Here is a 14,799-nt window from a genome sequence, read left to right as displayed (position 1 = left end):
CCAAGCCTTCGACTTCTATTAGGCACTATAGATTGGATGTACAAGCCTGATCGGACTGTGCTTTTGGCAGAGCTATACTCTCGTTGGTACTGAAATGAAACACCAACCTGCCTCCAGTAAGTTAGCTTGTTATTCACCCATATGTGTGATGTACAGAGACCACAAAGAAGAAAGAGAGCTTCGGCTATTGGGCGGTATAGAAATGAAATGAAAATAAATAAATAAATAAGACAGGTTGCTTACCTGTAACCATAGTTCTTTGAGTGGTCACCTGTGCATTCACACAACCCACCCACCGTCCCCACTTCAGTGTCAATGTTTTTGAGTGTATTGATACCAAGATGTATTCTCCTCGAACTTGCAACTGTCATTTGTGGTCTTAAGAAACTGAGGGGAAAGGCGGGAACCCGCACAGTATATACTATAGATGGAGGGGAGGGGTTCCTGCCAAAACGCTGCTCAGCTTTAGAAGTTTCCTGAACGAGTCTCTGCACAGGCACAGAGCCCATATGTGTGAATGCACAGGTGACCACTGAAAGAACTACAGTTACAGGTAAGCAACCTGGTTTTTTTCTACTGCATTTATGCCTTTAATGTGTAACAAGCAGGGGACGGAGGTGTGCATGCGTGCGTGATTGATTGATTGATATTTATGAATCACTTATATTAAAGAAATTTCTAAAAACAGGTCTTCACACAGAGGACAAGTTACCTTCCTGTTGGAAAAGGCATTCAGTAGATGCCGAAAACCCAGAAGCATTGGTAACTGCCTAATCTGTAGTGGTAGGGAGTTCCAGAGAGAGGGCACTGCAAGAGCATTACCTTCCTCTTCTGCAAAAGCTGAGCAACTAGTAATATTTTTAACAACTTTAACATCAGTAACTTATAAAACAAAAAAGCTTGCACGTTCCATTAAGTGGTGGTAAAGAGAAGAAAATTCCCCTTCCAAGTCAGTTTAACACACACCCCCAACCCAGCTGAAACAAGAAAGCTTGACACTGTCAAGCTTCCAGTGTGAGGAAACTTCACTATTTGAGGGAGAGCCACAGAATGCCTCCCTGCCCTTTTCGGCTCACGGGAGGGTATGCTTAGTCAAAGACAGTGGTTAACCCAACAACAAACCATGGGTTAACCACTGTGTTGTTTAGCCCCTAAACAACCCAGTGATCCAGGTTTGGACAACCTGCTCAGCAACCCATGAAGGAGCCGATCACGGATTGCCGATTAAAACCGGAAGTGGGCACGCCGCAGGCAGACATCCGCTCCCTCCACTCGTGCATAACAGCCTGTGGGTTGTCAGCCTGTGGGTTGTCATGTGCGAACCAGGTCAGTACCTGTGAGAAGTCTTCCCAAAGCTGTCTGAGAGAACTCCTAGCAACATTTGTTGTCCTCTTTCTTTTGGAAGAGACAACAGTTGAGGATCTGTAAAGCCCTACTTGCTCTGTAACAGACCATCATGGTTTTGTTTTTTCATTAGGCTTTGGGGCATCCACCTCTTCGGGTGTCATGGCCACTGTCATTTGCTCTTGAGGCAGATTGTCTGGATTTTGGGGTGGGGAGGGGTTGGCCCTACCTGCCAAGGGACAAAGCTCTGTATCTTTTTCTACCCTCCTTTCATTGGGGAGGGATATATTTGGACAACATGGAGATATCAGTGCCTTATGCCAGTGAAACCCCTTTTTTAGAGATCATACATCTAGAGATATACAACATATCCAGGCAGTTAGCAATGATGCAAATACAATTCAAATATAAATTATAGCTAAAACAATCAATTATACAATAAAACCAGAAGGCCCTAATTGAAAATCATTGTTGTTCAGTCGTTAAGTCATGTCTGACTCTTTGTGACCCCATGGACCATAGCACGCCAGGCCTTTCTGTCCTCCGCTCTCTCCCGGAGTGTGCTCAAGTCCATATTCATTGCATCGGTGATGCTGTCTAGCCATCTCATCCTCTGCCGTCCCCTTCTCCTTTTGCCTTTGGTCTTTCCCAGCATCAGGGTCTTTTCCAGAGAGTTTTCTCTTCGCATTAGGTGGCCAAAATATTGGAGCTTCGGCTTCAGTCTCTGTCCTTCCAATGAGCAGTCAGGGTTGATTTCCTTCAGGATGGACTGATTTGACCTCCTTGCAGTCCAGGGGACTCGTAAGAGTCTTCTCCAGCACCACAGTTTGAAAGCATCAATTCTTCGGCGCTCAGCCTTCCTTATAGTCCAGCTCTCACAGCCATACGTTACTACTGGGAAAACCATAGCTTTGATTAGACGGACCTTTGTCGGCAAGGTGATGTCTCTGCTTCTTACTATGCTGTCTAGGTTGGCCATAGCTTTCCTCCCAAGGAGCAAGCGTCTTTTAATTTCATGGCTACAGTCACCGTCTGCGGTGATCTTGGAGCCCGAGAAAATAAAATCAGTTGCTGCTTCCATTTCTTCCCCTTCTCAATGCCAGGAAGTGATGGGGCCAGATGCCATGATCTTAGTTTTTTTAATGTTGAGTTTCAAACCAGCTTTTGCACTCTCCACTTTCACCCTCAACAAGAGGCTCTTTAGATCCTCTTCGTTTTCTGCCATTAGAGTGGTATCGTCTGCGTATCTGAGGTTGTTGATAATTCTCCTGGCAATCTTAATTCTGACCTGTGATTCATCCAACCCGGCGTTTCTCATGATGTACTCTGCATATAAGTTAAATAAGCAGGGCAACAATATACAGCCTTGTCGTACTCTTTTCCCAATTTTGAACCAATCGGTTGCTCCATGTCCGGTTCTTACTGTTGCTTCTTGACCCTCATACAAGTTTCTCAGGAGACAGTTAAGGTGGTCTGGTACTCCCATCACTTTAAGAATTTGCCACAGTTTGTTGTGATCCACACAATCAAAGGCTTTAGCGTAGTCAATGAAGCAGAAATAGACGTTTTTCTGGAATTCTCTTGCTTTCTCCATGATCCAGAGAATGTTGGCAATTTGATCTTTAGTTCCTCTGCCTCTTCGGAACCCAGCTTGTACTTCCAGTAGTTCTCGGTTCGCATACTGCTGAAGCCTAGCTTGTAGGATTTTGAGCATCACCTTGCTGGCATATGAAATGAGCACAATTGTACGGTAGTTTGAACACTCTTTGGCATTGCCCTTCTTTGGAATTGGAATGTAAACTGACCTTTTCCAGTCTTGTGGCCACTGTTGAGTGTTCCAAATTTGTTGGCATATTGAGTGCAGCACAGACAGATTATTCCTTGACTAATATAGTGCAGATTAATCTGTGTCGATCCATCAGTAATGGCTCCTGGTGCTGTTAAGAGAGTCATATGTGTCTTCACACGAGTGCTGGCTCTTCCACAGAGCCATAAGCTCTCTTGTGAGAGCAAGCCTCGGCCAGGTTGCATTGAGCATGGGGGGGGGGGCTTGGCCACTGCTTCATAGCTAGTGTGCTGAGTGCTATACTGATGATAGATGGTTCCATACTAATTATAGATGTGGAGACATAATAAAGAGCATGGCAGGAAGCACAGCAACAGGAGTGGGAGAAAGAGGCAAAAGAAGTTGCTTAGGATGTACCAGTGGAAATGGCCATGAACAGAACCTGAGAGCAACCAGAATTACCTTAACTAATATCTGGGAAATATTGCTTGGCTCTTGATCGGGATGGGGCAGATAAGGGGAGTGCATCTCTTTTTGAATAGCTAGAAATCTCTGCTGCTTCCTGGCATTTCATTGTTTCTTCTGTGCTTCTTGGACCTCAGGAAAGATATTGATTCACTTCTGTATATTTAGAAATTCTTCTAGGGCATGATACATATGAGAGCTGCTTAAACTAAGTTGGCTGTAATGGAGAAGAAATTTCAAGTGCCACCACGCAGTCATGGGGAATGAGAGTTGAGGGTTCATTTAAGCTATGTTCTACTACGGCTCCATTCTGAAATATGAGGGCAGAGTACCTTCCAACATCACATAGATAGGGGGGTTGGTTTTAGTTCGTACGTGGGAGCTGGGGAGGAAGGTTACCAAGGCAGAGGCAAAAGAAGAGCCCTGTTGGAATACAGACCAAAGGCCTGGGAGGGCAATAGCCCTCTCTCACTTTTTTCTCCTCAGCTACTGGCATTGAAAGCTACACTACCTCTGATCCTGAAGGTAGTATATAGCTGTTGTGATGGACATGCTCAGGTGGAGTTGCATCAAACAGGAGGCACAGAAATAAAATAATTTAAATTTCTTTTGCATCTTCTCCCAAAGCTTCAGGATTGGTTGCAGATCCCTGTTTAATTTTATCTTCACAACTGCTCTGTAGGGTGTGTTAAGCTGAGAGTTGGGAACTTGCTCAAGGCCATTCATAGTTGGTCTGGGATTTGAATCCCACCACCAAGCACAGCACTGGTTTACGCTGAATCATGCCCTGTATGTTATATATTGTTAACTTTCCACATATTTTCCTAATGGGAGTTTCCGCCAAGCATACATACAGGTAGACCGCAGTTCACAGAGTTGATGTCTGTTCACAGATTTCAAAATGACACGTTAGCAGAGCTGTAAGGTGTTGACTCTGTTCCTTAATACTGCATGTTAAGTGGGTTGCTAGCCTGTAACGTGGTTCATCTCTTCTGTAGGTGAACAGTCTGAAGTTGGGTGATACCTTGAATTCATTGTCTCAGCTCCAGGACTGCAGCATCTTCATCAAGATCATCAACAAAATGTAAGAAGCACCGAGGATACTTTTCCTTCCTTCCCGCCTTCAGTATGTTGCCAATGTGCACACTAATGTAGAGGTTTCCTGCGTTGAAGTGACAAGAAAGGCTGAAACTACAACCAGTAAAAAAAAAATTAAAAATCAACTAATATATACAAATTTGGTGAGCATAATTCTGCTAACTATGGAGGGCACTGAGACCCCATTCCCTGGCCACTGGAAGGTCTACCAATTAGCCAAATTAGTCTTGGGAACAGTCTTGGTAAAGCGAGATGTTGGATCACGTTTTTGTGAACCGCCCAGAGAGCTTCAGCTATTGGGCGGTATAGAAATAAATAAATTTTTAAAAAAAATCCAATGGGACTCCTCCATTCTTTCCTCCCCCCTGCCCCCGACTCTGCTCCTGAGGGTTCCCCCAGCCCCTGGAGCAGATTTGGGGCACACGCAAGGGGCTGCAGAGGGAGGGGAAATCTGTTACACTGTCGGAGGGACAGAGTTGGATCCTACCCAAGGAACTGTAGCTCAGTTGCTTGTTCAGATATATTTCTGTAGCACTGAAGACAAAGAACATTAATCGGATCAACATCCACTCTCTTACAGTAAGGCAGACAGCGACAGCTGCCCCCTACTTGTGCACAGCACTGACTAATTGGCGGTATAACGACAATGAATCAAGCGGTTTTGTTTCTGGTTCTCACAGCTGATAATCACTGATAGTTACATTCATAGAGGACTGACCTATTTCTAAACACAAGTTGTGTTAGTGGCTATTTCACCTTCTTGTGGCACTGGGTTTTAGCTATGCCTTGCATGAAAGTATATCTTTTATTCATCCTAAGTGACTTTCAGTTGGTTTCATTCACTGATGCTGAATTCTGGCTTTGTTGAAAAAATACCTTGTCTATTCACTCTCGCAGCACTACTCATAATCGTATACATTTCTATTGTGTCCCTCCTCAGCAGTTGTCTTTTCTGAGCTAAAAATCAAAATTACTTAAGGATTTCCTTTTGGCGACAGGGATAATGAAAAGCCTCTTGCCCAGATCCTGAATTAAATGCGGAATACATTCCAGTATAATGATTCTTTACTTGATGCATGTTAGTTTACATTGTACCTCTTCTGGGTGCTTCTTGACTCTAGTTATCTCTCCTGCTGGACAGCTGGAGTTGTGCTCTTAGAAGTGGGCTCCAATTGTGCTGGAGGCATCAAGGAAGAGGTATTCCTGGAGGGGCTATATTGAGTCAAACCCAGCTTAATCCCCTTCCATCTGGAACTCAGGTTAACACATTAGCCAAACAAGCAGCCAGACCAGACGCTGTGCAGTGGAAGGGTCTTTAAGGATCTGCAGGTTTGTACAATTGGCTGGCTAAGGAGATTTAAAAAACAAACATACACAAACGCCCCACTCTGTACTGATATGAAAACTACCATGCAAAAGAATGTCAGGTTTTTCCTATTTCCAAGGGGTAGCTATGTTAGTCTGTAGCAGCTAACAATATGAAGGAAAATTCACAATTAAAATACTAAAAGCAATCAGACAATTGCAAAATGAACAACAGCAAGAATCGAGAAATCAGCAGGTTAAAAATTAAACCACTAAAACAGAAGAGCACAATTAAAAGACCTTCTTAAATTTTGGTTTTAAAACGTTTTAATCTGGTGCCCAAGTATTGTTAATGAGTGTGCCAAACAAATCTACCAGAGTGCTCTAAAAATGAGGTGCCACCGCCGAAAAGGTTCTCTCCCTAGTACACAGCATCATCTCACCAGACCTTTGAAGATCTCACAAGTTGGGCAGATTTATATGGGAGAAGGCGGTTCTCAGAGTACCTGGTCCAAAGGCATTTGCTATCCTTTATCTCCCTGTTTCAGACAGTTTGCTGTGAAGCAAATCCATTCCAGGAATTTTAAGAGCTAACATTTTAATCCTTGGAGGCTTGCTGTGTGGAACCTCCAGAGTAATTTGGGTCCTGCTGAGCCAAGAGTGATGAAGTTGGCCTGCCTCCTAGGCAGCTAAAAGGGTCCACTGTCCAAACCAGATTACTTTCTGAAATTCTGTTAAAAGTGGTTCTCAGCTTGATGCTTCTGGGGGGACATAGCTTTGGGCACTTGGCCTGACATTTAAAAGGAGTGTTGCAAACTTGAGGAGCAGACCAGTCAGCTCCTCCTCCTGGCTCCCTGGATGCTTTATCATTCCCTCACCAACATGACCAGCGTCACTGGTCATGCAAACAAGGAAGTAACGGGAGCTGTAATCATTGGTAATTGAGTCTGGGGAGTTCTGAGTTTGTAAGCAAAGGAGAAGTGGAGGACACGAGAGACGAGAGACGGCAGTCCGCTGTCAGAAATGGATGTTCTTCCCCCTTTGCAATAAATACCACAAGGAGACAAAGCTTCAGGCTAGGACTACTTTATTTTGCTAGAAACTAGCCTCTTTACAAATGCAGATTCCAGGAAACTCAGACTGCCTCAGGCCCCTAAACGACTAATCTGCAATCTCTAATTAGAGGAGATGAACTGAGGGTAGTAAAGTTTGGGCGTGAACCTCATGGCCAGACTTGCTTCACAGTGATGCCCCTCCCTTAGGGTGGCTCCCTCCTATGTTGGCTTCCAAAAGTGGCTATCCTGACTGAGCATCTGAGCCCTGCCCCTAACTTTTCCCACTTTGCTGTGCGATGTGCCCTAGTGTCTCTCAAGTCATGCCCCTCTTCCTCCTCCCCTTCCTCAGAAACTTGAGTTCGGATGGTGGAAGGAGGGGGAAAGGACTCAGCCTGGGCCATCTGTTTGTCAAGGGTTTTGGAGGAATCTCTCCCAGCGTCTTGGCTCACTAGGGAAGGTCCCTCCCTCAGCCTCTGATCTAGCTGCTCCAACTCTGATTCGGAATCGGAGCTGTCAGACATCTGAAGGTGCTTGGAGTCATCCCTGACATCCTCCTTCTGAGGGTTTTTGTTCTACTTGGTGGCAGTCTTCAGTTGAGTCAAAATGCTCAAGATCTGTGTTCCCCATCCCCATCTCCACTGATAACTTGTAGTAACAACCCACCTAAATGCTTCAGATGTCTCTGCCCATGTAGAAGAGCCAATGGCATGAATAAGCACTAGGTAATTTTGGATTTTACTGCTACTACCTTTTCAAGACGAATTAGACAAATTAGTGGAACTGTTATTTCTAATAGCCATTGATAGCTCAATTGAGCCTCCATGTCCAGAGGTTGTGTATCTGATTGCCTCATGCCAAGGATTCCCATCTTGTGAAGTTTCCTGAGGCGTCTGGCTGGCTACTGTTGGAGCCAGGGTACTGAACTGGGTGTTGATTTTGCCCAGCAAGGCAATTCTTTACATTCTTTCTCTTCTAGTTAGATCTCCTGCTTCATTAATGGTTTAGTAAATGAAAGAGTGAAGGTCTCTCCCCTTAATGTAATTAAATGTCTGTCTGTCTGTCTCTGTCTCTCTCTCTCTCACCCCCCCCCCCCATACACCAACCTCTTAAGAACTGGCCATACCAAACTGCCCAGTTTCATGAGGGTTGCGTCATAGTTGGGGTGTGGTTTTGTCATGTAAATAGCTTCAGGCTTTGAAGATAAATCTGTTGTAAGTCCTATAGAAAACAGGCTGGGCACTTCTTCCCCACTCGTTCCTGATTCTTAGTTATTTCACCATAGGGAGACTTGTCAGGAATGAGTCTCTCTCTCTCTCTCTCTCTCTCTCTCTGTTGAAGTGACCACTTTGTTTTCTTCCAGTCATGGCTCTGAAGAGGGACAGGGCATTTTGCAGCAGAGTGTGCAAGATCGAGTTGCCTACGTCATCAGCTTTCTTGAGAGTAAGTGCTCCTGCCACATGGTGCCTCTTGATGCTTTGTGAGTTATTAACTCAGTCGGCTCCCACATGCATCAGTCAGCGATCTGTTACCCACACACCTGCCTCAGACCCTCTCTGCCCCACCCACAAGATGGAGGGAGCTGGAAAAGTGAGATTAATGCCCAGTCCTGTAACATCCCCATTCCTCCACCACTTGTAGAAGATAGTGAGGAAGGTGAGGGGGCGGCCGCCACTCCTTCCCACGGTGCACTGTTAACAGGGGCTGCTGTTTTGTTTTCCCGTGTCTCTCCTTCCAGAACTTTGCAAGCGCCAATCGACTGCACAGAGCCTGGTGTCTGAGGAGAGACTTCTGGCTGCTGAAGAGCTGGAACTAGCCAAGGTGATGGTGTGGATGTCGCGCTATGCCTGCTGCACCCTGTATGGGGGGCTCTGCCTGACCTGCGAAGTTGTACTGCAGGGGCTGGGAGCCTATTTGATCTGGGGGCTAAACTGCCAGAGGATGCCAAGAGCGCGCCCCCCCATGACATCATCCAGTCCCACCTCATCCCAACTGGAGTGCAGGCTGGGTGCATCTTGGGTGCTGCTCACACCCCGCTGGGGCACCAGCAGCGCACAGCGGGAAGGGACTCTGCAGACACTTGCAGGACCAGCTTTTGCAGGCACCTGCTGGCTTGAGCTTCGGCTTCATGCCTGCTTCTTGTTTCCAGTTTGGGGAACAAGAAGCAGGAGTGAAGCACCCTTGGCTGGAGCTTGTGCAAGCACCAGCCAAGTGTGCGGTGACTCCCCTAGGGGAATCCCCTTGTTGCCTCCAATCGCAAGTCAAAGAATAAGGACATTTTTCTCCCCAAGCCTCCAGGCCAGGGAGGGGGCAGGCTGTGCAGGATACCTAACTCTCCACTGGCCAGAGCTTCCCCACCCCTGCCTGACTGGGTGGAGGGAAACATGTTTAGCAATGCCATGAGATCAAGTCATTGTCTTGAGCAGCTGCACTAATGACCTGGCATGTGGTGGGAGCTATTGCTGGGCTGTAGAGGCCAGGCTATGATGAGAAGAGAGCGGCCAGCCTTGAACCTACATCCAACTTACCTTGAAAAGGTTCTTAGGACAGCTGCGGAGTGCAGTCAACCTTATTCATGGCATCTGGCTGCCGAACTGTGTAGCTGGAGTCCCTCTTGTTTGCCTTTGGATATGGCATGTGACTTTACTTCTCTCTGTCTCTGCCTCCCTCCAGGTGGTCACGTTGCTGCTTTACTACGCTTCCATGAGTGATAAGATTCCTAGGGAATGGACCACGGTTGAGTATGACCTCCAGGTAACATTAACCGTCTGCTTCTGGCTACCAATTCCTGTCCGCTAGGTGGCTTGTTTGGCTTCTCTTCACAGCTTCTTTTTTATATATTTGAGTTCCTGGCTAGTTTTTCTCATGTGAACCCCACTAACACCTGAACAATTACTTGTGATGATGGTTGGAGGGGGGAAATACTCCACAATGGTTAGCCCGATCAGAAGTTGCACAGGAGGGCCTGGGCTAAGGGCAAAAGGCCTTTTCCCTTTGCAGCCTCCTCCTAGCTTGAGGTGTGCTCAGGAGCACAGCTGCTCACATGGCCCTGCCTCTCTTCTTCCTTCGCCCCCACCCCCTGCACACCCAGGCGGAGATGGCCAAGTTCCTGAACTTTATGCTCTACAATGAAGATTGCCTTGGTGAGAACCTGGAGATCTTCCTTCAAGAGAAAAGTAAGTGCTGGGTGAGCATGCATGACTGGCTCGCAGGGGGCACTGCCACGCCTGCTTCGGTGGCCTGGCGCTTAGCAGCGTGCATGGTTTTTGCCCTTGTCGCTGCAGGTTGCTGGCACACCAGGGAGCCCTGTGTCTTTTAGGCCCCACAGCACCAGTGGCTGTCTGGCCCATGACCTTAGGAAGCCTCTGCTTTCTATCCTGTGGTCCAAAGAGGTTAAAGACTGACCTGTCAGTAGTGGGGAGTTATTCAGTCAGGAGTCAGCTCTCTGTTGTGGTACGAGTATTTTATGGGAGGCTAAGGCAAAGGATGGGCAGCATTGTGCCCACGGGGTCCAGTGTGCCCAAGACACCTTTCTGGGCAGCTGCCAAGGTGCCCTACTCACTTTTAATTGAAAACAAAATAATGCATTTTCTTACAGGCAGCCGGGCTCACTTCCAAGCCAGGCAAGGGCTTCTGGCTGCCGCCATCTGCATTCGACTATTTGAGAGCCTCCCGCCCATTCGCTCAGGTCACGAGATGAGGTGCTCCTGGTGGTTCTGCATGGACCAGAGGTCCATCTAAAGTCCCCTTGGAGTAGAGCTTTTAACAGGATTTCCCTGCCAATTGATGTCAGACAAGTGCCGTTGCTTTGTTTTTGGCATCTGCTGAAGACATACAGTCATGTGAAAAAGAAAGTACACCCTCTTTGAGTTCGATGGTTTTACGTATCAGGACATAATAAAAATCATCTGGTCCTTAGCAGGTCTTAAAATTAAGTAAATACAACCTCAGATGAACAACAACACCTGACATATTACACCGTGTCATTATTTATTTTACAGAAATAAAGCCAAAATGGAGAAGCCTTGTGTGAAAAACTAAGTACACCTTATGATTCAATTAGGGATGTACGAAAGTCACTTACCTGTTCGCGGATTACGCTGATGCTGGGGAGGAGGTGCTCCGTCCCTCCCCCCGAAATTCTGGCCGGGCGGGGGAGGCGCTCCCCCTCCCCCCCCCCCCGAATCCTGGCCGGCCGGCTCCGCTCCACAGGGATTCTGCTGGACATCCGTAGCCACCGCCATTTGCATCCCTGCAGTCAGCCGTGATAGGCTATGTAAATGTTTACGTAGCCTATCACGGCTGATTTTAAAAAAAAAAACGCGCGTACGCAAATTTGCGCGTATGCAAATGGCAGCACCCATGGGCGTTCCTTATTTTGGCACGTCTTAGTCTACGTAAACATTTACGTAGACTACGGCGAAAATAAGGGGAACGCAAATAGCACAGCGTGACCCAATTTCGGCCAAGCCTTAGCTGTCGGACAGATGGCCTCACATTTGACTCTGGAATACTTTGGTATACAGAGGAGGTCATGGTCGACTCAATGACCACAAGGTGCCCAGATCCTGTGGCTGCAAAACAAGCCCAAATCATCACCCCTCCACCACCGTGCTTGACAGTTGGTATGAGGTGTTTCTGCTGATATGACGTGTTCGGTTTTCGCCAAACGTGGCGCTGTGCATTATAGCCAAACATCTCCACTTTGGTCTCGTCTGTCCAAAGGACATTGTTCCAGAAGTCTTGTGATTTGTTCAGATGCAACTTTGCAAACCTAAGCCGTGCTACCATGTTCTTTTTAGGGAGAAGAGGCTTTCTCCTGGCAACCCTTCCAAACAAACCATACTTGTTCATTTTTTTTCTAATTGTACTGTCATGAACTTCAACATTTGACATGCTAACTGGGGCCTGTAGAGTCTGAGATGTAACTCTTGGATGTTTTGCAATTTCTCCGAGCATTGCACGGTCTGCCCTTGGGGTGAATTTGCTGGGACGTCCACTCCTGGGAAGATTGGCAACTGTTCTGAATGTTTTCCACTTCTGAATAATCTTCCTCACTGTAGAATGATGGACTTTAAATTGTTTGGAAATGGCCTTATAACCCTTCCCAGCTTGATGGGCAGCAACAATTGCTTCTCTAAGATCACTGCTGATGTCTTTACTCTTTGGCATTTTGTTAACACACACCTGAATGCCTGAGACCAGCAGACTCCCGAGACTTCGGCTTTTATAGAGGTGGCCACACTTGCTGATGGTCAATTAATCAAGGGCATTTGATAAGCAGCGCCTGGCTGCTACTTAGCCTCTTCACACCAATGGAAGCAGTAAGGGTGTATTTAGTTTTTCACACATGGCTTCTCCAATTTGGCTTTATTTCTGTAAAATAAATAATGACACAGTGTAATATGTCATGTGTTGTTGTTCATCTGAGGTTGTGTTCACCTAATTTTAAGACCTGCTAAGGACCAGATGATTTTTATTATGTCCTGATACATAAAACCATAGAACTCAAAGAGGGTGTACTTTCTTTTTCACATGATTGTATTTATTTGAACAATTTTTCCCTGGACGGCTAGCCATGAAGAAAAAGAAGGGTAAAAAGGGCTCCTGTCACTTCTACCTGGTAAACGGGGTGGGGGGGGCAGCTAAAGAGAGCATTAGGAGGCTAGTGGGAGCAGTGGGGAACTAGGAAGGGCAACCATAAGCCAGCTTGGGGGGGCGGCCACGGAAGCCAGCGGGAAGCCGGGGGGAGGGGGAGCAGCAGGGCCTGGTTTGGAGTGATCCTGAAAGAAAGTGAGCATGGTTTTTCCTGTGCCTGCAGTGAGGAAAAGGAGGGATGTGTGTGTATATGTGTATGTATGTGGGGGATTGATAGCTCTGTGTGTGTGAGAGAGAGACAGAGAGGGAGAGAGCATCTATGAGTGATAAGTCGGGATGAGAGAAGGTGTAGGAATTGAGCACTTCTCCCTTTTCTTTGTCAACTGTTATCATTTTGCCATCCTTATTTAATAGCTGAACCACCATTTCTTTCCTCTGTCTTTTACTATGCACGTATTGGAAGAAAGCCTTTTTGTTGCTTTTAGTATCTCTCGCTAACTTCAGCTCTTTCTCAGCTTTAGCCTTCCTGACGCCATCCCTGCAATTCTGTGCTACCTGCCTGTACTCTTCCCTTGTTGCTTGGCCTTCCTTCCTATATGTGTCCTTTTTGTTTTCAGGTCTTCTCTAAGCTTTTTGTGAAACCGCATTGGCTGCTTCTGTTGTCTTCCTCCTTTTTTTCTTGTTGGAATTGTATGTAATTGTGCCCTGAGAATTTCCTTTATTAAAAGCTCCCACCCATCTTGGACTCCTTTTCTCGTTAGAGTCACTTGCCATGGGACTTTACTGATCATTGTTCTGAGTTTATTAAAATCAGCTTTCCTAAAATCCAGGGTACGCGTTTGGCTACACTCGGCTTTTGCTTCCTTTGGAACCAAGAACTCGAGTATAACATGGTCACTTCCCCCCAGAGTTCCCATAGCTGCTACTTTATCCACTAAGTCATCGCTGTTGGTTAAGATCAAGTCAAGGATAGCCAATCCTCTAGTTCCTTCCTCTACTTTCTGTAGGAGAAAGTGATCCACCACACAAGTCAGGAATGTCTTGGCGGGGCCATGTTTTGCAGAATTTGTCTCCCAACAAATATCAAGGAAATTGAAGTCCCCCATTGCTACTACGTTATGCTTCCTTGAAACATTGGCAATTTGCTTTTCAAAAGTTTCATCCTCGTCTTCTCCTTGACTGGGTGGCTGGTAATAGACTCCGACCACCAGGTTCCTTTTATTCTTTGCTCCATTTATTTTAACCCAGAAGCTCTCGATGGGGCTACCAAGCTCATTCTCCTGTCTTTCTGTGCAGAGATACGTATTTTTCACATATAGTGCAACTCCACCTCCCTTTCTGTTGCTTCTGTTCTTTCTGAACAAGTTATATCCTTCAATTGCTGTATTCCAGTCATGGGTGTCCTCCCACCAAGTTTCAGTTACACCTATCAAGTCATAATTTTCCTCCGGTATTAAGAGTTCAAGTTCGTTCTGTTTGTTTCCCATACTCTGGGCATTAGAATATAGACATCGAAGACCATGTGCTTTATAGTCTGGCTTTCTTCCTACGTGTTTTTGAAGACTATTATTGGGCTATTCTCTCCATTGCAGTGCATGAGCCTTCGTCCATTGTTACCCCCAACTTTACATCTCCCTTCCCCGTAGGATTCAGTTTAATGTCCTCCTGATGAAGTTCTTCATGCTGTGGCCAAATGCATTCTTGTGAGGTGCAACCCATCCCTTGCCAACAGTCCGTCTTCCAGGAAGTATAGCCCGTGGTCCTAGAATCCAAATCTCTCTCGTCGGCACCACCGTCATAGCCAGTCATTCACCCAGAGTATTTTTCTTTCCCTTTCTATCCCTCTTCTGACTACTGGAAGGATGGATGAGAAAACCATCTGGGCCTCGAAGTTCTGGAGTTTCCTTCCCGAAGCTTCAAAGTCTGACGTGATTTCTTCGCAGCTCTGCTTGGCGGTACCATTTGTTCCCACATGGATGAGAAGAAAGGGATACCTGTCAGTGGGCTTTATGAGCGCAGGCAACCCTTCAGTCACGTCTCTAATCCATCCTCCCAGGAGACAGCATACCTGGCGAGTCCATGGGTCTTCGCGACATACTTGGGTTTCAATCCATGCAGCAAGGAGTCTCTCACTACTACTACTCTTCTCTT

The 14,799-nt window shown here is 46.4% G+C and overlaps 1 protein-coding gene across 12 annotated transcripts in view; it reads left to right on the top strand.

Annotated features, from left to right (window-relative positions):
- Positions 1–14,799, top strand: part of NUMA1 (nuclear mitotic apparatus protein 1) — a 105,990-nt gene that overhangs the window by 58,552 nt on the left and 32,639 nt on the right. For all 12 annotated transcript variants that reach the window (XM_084842271.1, XM_084842264.1, XM_084842263.1 and 9 more), the window contains 5 exons: positions 4,594–4,679; positions 8,414–8,493; positions 8,789–8,871; positions 9,724–9,804; positions 10,142–10,226. In XM_084842271.1, the coding sequence (XP_084698397.1) occupies positions 4,594–4,679; positions 8,414–8,493; positions 8,789–8,871; positions 9,724–9,804; positions 10,142–10,226 (415 nt within the window). The remainder of the gene's footprint in view (positions 1–4,593; positions 4,680–8,413; positions 8,494–8,788; positions 8,872–9,723; positions 9,805–10,141; positions 10,227–14,799) is intronic.

This window comes from Heloderma suspectum, chromosome 3 (assembly GCF_057233095.1).
Source record: "Heloderma suspectum isolate Gila_16-S chromosome 3, 16-S_ref, whole genome shotgun sequence".
Classification (NCBI taxonomy): domain Eukaryota; kingdom Metazoa; phylum Chordata; class Lepidosauria; order Squamata; family Helodermatidae; genus Heloderma; species Heloderma suspectum.
This window is presented reverse-complemented; position numbering and strand designations above follow the sequence as displayed.